We start from the raw sequence: 6,618 nt of genomic DNA, 5'->3' as shown, positions 1-6,618 counted from the left end.
TATATATAATCAGTCGATATCAGTAAAGTCATAATCAGTAAAGATGTATGTTAATTATTTTACGCGTACATTTAATATATCATATATAATGATATGTCGCATTTATGTAGATATGTCGGAAAAAGAGATGCTTATACAAATTTATGTAAATTAGATATACTTATATAATATACTTATATTTCGAAAAACTGCGTGAAATTATATATGTGTTCCTCTTTTTATGCGTTTTTGTTCGTTATAAAAATTCAACAAGCTATCTCTGTGTGACCAAGTTACCGCGAAACTCTTCTCAAACCATCAGAAAAAATACAAGAAGATACGATAGCAATCCCGAGTAGAGAGTAGGGAAAAAAATGAATTGTAACTTTTGATTACGCGCAGCGAAGATTATAATGCGCTGCAATTTGCCGCGACTTGAATTGTCATTTGCAGTCGTTGCGAATGAATTACAATTTCACGAATTCCGCAATGGCATTTCATCGTTGCCATGGAAATTGCTTTGATGACGGTTTATTGGTTTCGTAACTAAATGTAACATAATTAAGCGCAGCGACGCACATTGCACGTAGACACGTATTATACCGAAATGAGTTGCAATTTCAAACAAATTCGTACAAAAAATAGTTATATTTTATGGGAAAAAAGAGAATGATATCATAAAGTTTTAACTTTATCTCCTACGCTTATCGTAACAGTACGAATAAATGAGACAAAAAAAAAACAAAAACAAAATATAATTCACGAATAAAATAAGACGATTACATTCGTCATCGCGTTCGACCTTTTCTGTGAGATCTTTCGAAACATCGGCCGCGAAATTAAAGCAATTGCTACCTTCTATTCATACGAGTCATTACGTCGAATTGATAAACGCACGCAAGTACCGACGACGACAATTGGCGCATTAAAGAAGACGAGGCGCGATGTCAACGACCCGTAGATAATCATATATAGATGAAGGCTCGACGTCACAGGGGGAGATAAGGGGTCGCGGATAAAGTGGTCACTTTTTCTACCGCTCTAATCAGTACATTTTTTTTGTTCGTGTGAAAAAAGATTATTACTTCAATTAACATTCGTGCTTAAAATTAATAATAATTAAACATTGAAGAAGATATTTAAGATGCGTTATCTTAATATTCTCGCTATTAACGATTTCTGAAATTAGTAAGTACCGTTTACGGATTAGTTCGCTTTAGTCGAGGGTATCTCGCACTTTACCGACGAGATATCGAAATGGCACTAGTTTAGACACTAATTAACGTCATTAAGGGATAAACCGTGTACTATGCCCTTTATTGTGCTATGGACTTTAAGGTTAAACTCAACGAGCTAAATTCCGCGCTCCAATACGCAATTAATAGTTACTTTAATACTTACGAAGAGAAAAAATGTTCAGAGAAATAAAAAATGGAACGATAAAATATACTGATCTATACTTTTCAATCAATTTTTAATTAATGCTATAATAAAATGTTGTAGAAATAAATATTTCTCGTTCATAGAAAGTCTTATTCCATTTCTAAAACAAAATTTTGTAGTTTTAATATATTAAAATAAAAACAACCGATGTTATTATATAAAGGAAAAACAGAACTTGTATATACAAATATAAAACATTCGTCGCCTATCTTTGTAAGTGCGTTATCAGCGAGATTGCGCGATACAAATCATTTTCGAAAGTGCAGAAAGATACAAGTGAAATCGAAGATTCAATTCGCGCTTCAATGGAGTTTGTATAGCACGTACGAGCTATTGAAGCACGTATGGGCCGTTTGTAATCGCTTGACCTAAGAACAATACCCATTGACCCGATCAAGATTTCCGCGAGTTTGCAGTATCTTTCTTCGTCCCACGTTACTTCCCTTCTCTTCCTGCCGCATTTAATTTTTCGCAAAATATTTTCAACTTTCTCTCTACACAGGTATTGTGTGTAAAAATTGGCCATCTTGTTAGAAATTCGGATTGTTTCGAATTTAGTTTCGAGAAATAGCGATTCGAATTGCGCTATGCAAGACTAGCAGTTTTGCGCAGATAAAGTAAAACTTCGTTTATTTCGAACCATTTTCTCGATATCTGACGTCGATTCCCCGATATCTGGAGAACTACCGCGAAGTAGAATGTTCGATAATATCCCTTGAAAATTGACCCGTGTGTGAGAACGTGAGATAGTTATAGAAGAAAAGATATACTTTCGAATAATCTAATAAAAGCGTCGACCCAGTGAAATTGGATAATAAAATATTTTATAGAAAGAGGCGAAGAAGAGAGAGATACTGAAAAATATGGCTAGTATAAGTTATAAAATTATACAAAAATATAGTAAAATATAAAAATAATAACGTAAAATGACGCGTCTCTCTGTGTGACAAAATATATTCGTAATCAATATGCTATAAAATCGTTTCAAATTATTACGTTGGATATTTTTGATTACGTGCTTTTGAATAATCTAATATGCGATTCCTTTTCGTAATACATATCTAGTTTCGCATGCATTCAAGGATATCCAGAATGATGTCACGAGACCATGATATTACGCACGTAACAAATAAATCGTGCGCCTGTCACCCACACGATATGAGAGATCTTGATCGAATCTAAAAACATAATGATAAAAATCAGCGATTCCGACGATACATCATCGGTTGCTATCCGAGTTCTCGATGATCAATCGTCAACTTCGTCGACGTCGCGAAGCGTATAAGGATAACATAAAGATGACAGACGGGAATCAATAAGCAATACATCATATATACGTCGAAAGAATTTTATACATTTAGTAAACATACCTATAAAATACCGAAGTATATGAGATAAAGTTTTTTAGCTTTTAATCGCTTATAACTTGGAAAATTTTAAAGAGTCATTATTAAAATAATCGCTATTACAACCATTTTTCTAAGGAGTTCCAGATATTTAAATTTTTTTTTGTTCTTCTAGCCAACTTATATTATTTTTTATGTATTCAAAATAATATTGTGAAGAAAAGAAATATTTTATCTATGGTGAAAAAAAATCTGTTTTCCGCTTTATAAAACTATTTTAAGATATTGTAGACAATGCGTCCGAGTAAAGCCATAGTGTGCGATTTATTTGTAGAAAAATTATACACTTGTTTACACTTACCTGCCATTTACTATAGAGATGCAGTTGCAGCTCTCATAAGGTAGACAATACTTTATATAATCACTTTATAAATTATAAAAATCATAAAAATTACCGGCGTAAGATCTCCTTTTAGAAAAAAAATGTAAATTTATAGCACGTTTCTTCTATCGAGGAAAAATTAATAGAATGTAAATTTAATGTTGCGTACTACATTTTCTGCAACAGCTTGCTTTTTTTTTTTTAATTCTGAGACACATCGCGTATACGAAAATCAAACTTATTTACGAATCATAAAGTATATGTATTCTTATTATATAACAAACAAATCTATGTACTGATAACTACATTGTATAATATATGTGGATAATTATTACGAGCTCGCATTTTTATGATAATTCGAGCAAATACAGTTTCCCCTCGTCTTACGAAAACGCGCGCCGACACAGTAGTAATCTTATCTCAACCAAGGACGATTGCATGTATTACACTCCGTGAAATGGCGTAAAATAAATCAAACTTTATAATCCACAAATTATTGAATTACGTAATATTTGATAATAACATAAATCACTAAATAACGACCATTTTTGTCGTAAAGATCGCGATAAACTCATGTATTAATCAAAATAAATTGCTGTGCAAAATTAGTTTCTCATTAATGTATGCAATGCGTTGCACATTGTGTCAGTTATTCTCGAGCACGAAAATGTGATTCGAGTATTATTATTAAATTATATAAAATTCATAACGACGAAACATTAGTAATCCATATAATTAATAATTGACATCAATGATAATTAGACAAGTTATTGAAACTCTTTGGATTATATTGGAAACTACATTTCCTTTGTGGCTTTAAACAGCGTGGAAATTAATTCATTATTTGCATAAAAGTGCGCATTTATATATCAAACGCCGTTAATAGTTTACACTAATTACGACAGCTTTAAAATCGCGCGATAACTTGATCATTGGCGCCATCTGCAAATTGACACTGTAATCAATATCCTTCTTTTCTATCCTTTTCTATATCGATAAAATATGAAAATTTAAAATATATGCAAAAAATAAAATAAAGATAAAACGAGATAAAAATACTTTGGTTTAATATTATTCTAATATATATATAGATGTAATAATTAATCGGAAATATGTAGAAAATTGAGCAAAAGAAAGAAATAAAATAATCAATATTAATTACAATCCTCGCGTAATTCTTTTCAACACGAATACTAACAGATTTTGTTGAAAATATTTTTAAAATCTGTCAAATCTATGTATATTTACTCGATCGGCAATGCAGTTATCTCTATAGATATGTAGAGAGAGAAGAAACGTAATAAGAAATATATTTTACAATACACACAGCCAATACTCACGTTTAATTAAAGTAAATTAAAGGTCATTGGGGGACAAATAAACATGAACCGACTTGACACCCGGTATAATGTGAACCAATTGTTAGGACCGACTCGTTACCGACCATTGCCAATCAGCTGGCGAGATCATCAACACATATTGGCGCCAATGTGATGGCCCAGATTTTGCGGCAACATTAACCGATTCGTTTTTCATGTCCCACTTTTTGTGACCACGTTCGCGAGTAAAATAATTCATCTATCCGTGCCAATCTCTAAAAAAAAATAAAAAAATAAAAAATAAGAAAAGAAAAGTCGCGCGCATTCATTTTAACGCATCGCCGATCGCGCATTTATGCGACATAAATTGTTCCATTTTTATGACGCTCACATGCCTCATTTATTATTTCAATAAAAAATTTATATCTGATATTATTATGAGATAAATATTATGATCAAAAATTGAATATTTCGACTGTATTACTTTGTAATAATAATAACATGGTAACATTTTACAAACGTGACATTTATCCTTGCAAAGAAAAAACGATCGATTATATTCTGGATAGTCCTTATCGTTGCATTTAATACACGTATTTACCTTCATTTATCTCAAAGTGTATTTGATTTTGTATGTTTGGCATTGAATTGCAAAAATTGTACTATCGCATAACATAATCATAATGCTGCATCGATGATAAAACTTCAATATATATATATATGTATGGTATAATATACTAAAGCCCCACAGAGTTTTATATAAAGCCACTTTCACAAATGTTAATTAATATTAACCATAATGATTTGATTGAATTTCTGTCTCTTTCTCTGAAAACATAAGTAGAAAGGTACAGAAGACTAAAAAATCAAATTTGGGTTAATTTTAATTAACCATTATTTTGAACGGTTGTAAATACGACCTGTGTGACATACTAATCTACAAAAGAGCAATTGACACATGCAAAATCACTTACCTCCGAGAGAGGGACGAAGGCACTAGGTCCATCGAAAGCCGGCACTGGTACTGGAAGTCCTCTATCCTGTAATTAAAAAAAAAAAAAAAAAAATCACATTTCCTACTGTACTATATTCGTATCTAACGTCAAGCTGAAAATTAGCAAAATACATCGGGCTTTCGACAGCCCGGCTAGCTCAGTCGGTAGAGCATGAGACTCTTAATCTCAGGGTCGTGGGTTCGAGCCCCACGTTGGGCGATTTCTTTCTTTTTGTATTTTACAAAAATTATTTTATTGATCATGTCCTTAAAATATATTGTCAAATAAAGCCTTCGTCCTCTCTAATAGAGACAATAACAATTTTATTGCTACAAATATATAACGTTAAAATAAATATACTATTGAACAATTTAACTTTGTTGGAAAATAAAAATGTTTTTATATATCGTATAGTTTTGTGTCTTTCAGAGATATTAACCAAAATATAAATTTTCCAATATTATTAATTTTACAATAAAAATTGTACTTAAATTTAAAAAATAATGATTTGATTAATTGTACTTAATATTTTATATAAAAATACGAATTAAGAAAATGTTTTTTCATAATAATAATCTATTATTATATCATAATTAAAATTTCGCTTCTGCAAATTCGTATTTTATTTTCTTCGCATTCGTAAAAAGACATTTTTATTTTCACATCTATTAGGTAGGTTCAATTGAAACATAGACTGAGACTTTTATGGAACAACGACCTTAGTCCACGTTTCAGTTGAACGTACCTAATATATATTCGAAAATAAGAAAATGTATGAAAATTAGATATATCTCGCACATTTTACGCGATTATCGATATTACACACATAATACGATACATCGTGTTTTACGTGTAAAACCTCCTTTTCCTAGCTTTCTGTTTCTGTCTTCGTGCCTGAAAATTGTTCTGCACTATGTATAAAGCTTTACACACAAGTTGTATCGATCGACCTCGAGTGTGACAATATCAGTGAGCATAACTGTCGGCCGAAACAGCGGATTCTACATCCACGCACGTATATTATATGTTTTTTGCTTTACTAAGCCTTAGCAAAGACTAAATATCAATACATTTCTTAATTTATATATTATTCTTTCCTACATGCGTGTGTATCTCATTTCTTTTATTAAATATAGTATGTATATATATATATA

At 31.2% G+C, this 6,618-nt stretch overlaps 1 protein-coding gene and 1 non-coding gene across 3 annotated transcripts in view; one reads left to right on the top strand and one right to left on the bottom strand.

Annotated features, from left to right (window-relative positions):
- The window catches only part of LOC115236475 (sestrin homolog), a 243,878-nt gene that overhangs the window by 195,295 nt on the left and 41,965 nt on the right, over positions 1 to 6,618 (bottom strand). For both annotated transcript variants that reach the window (XM_029808963.1, XM_029808970.1), the window contains exon 4: positions 5,444 to 5,509. In XM_029808963.1, the coding sequence (XP_029664823.1) occupies positions 5,444 to 5,509 (66 nt within the window). The remainder of the gene's footprint in view (positions 1 to 5,443; positions 5,510 to 6,618) is intronic.
- Trnak-cuu lies at positions 5,611 to 5,683 on the top strand. The gene has a single exon. It is a non-coding gene; the product is annotated as a tRNA-Lys (tRNA).

This window comes from Formica exsecta, unplaced genomic scaffold (genome assembly GCF_003651465.1).
Source record: "Formica exsecta isolate Colony F162 unplaced genomic scaffold, ASM365146v1 scaffold111, whole genome shotgun sequence".
Lineage (NCBI taxonomy): Eukaryota > Metazoa > Arthropoda > Insecta > Hymenoptera > Formicidae > Formica > Formica exsecta.
This window is presented reverse-complemented; position numbering and strand designations above follow the sequence as displayed.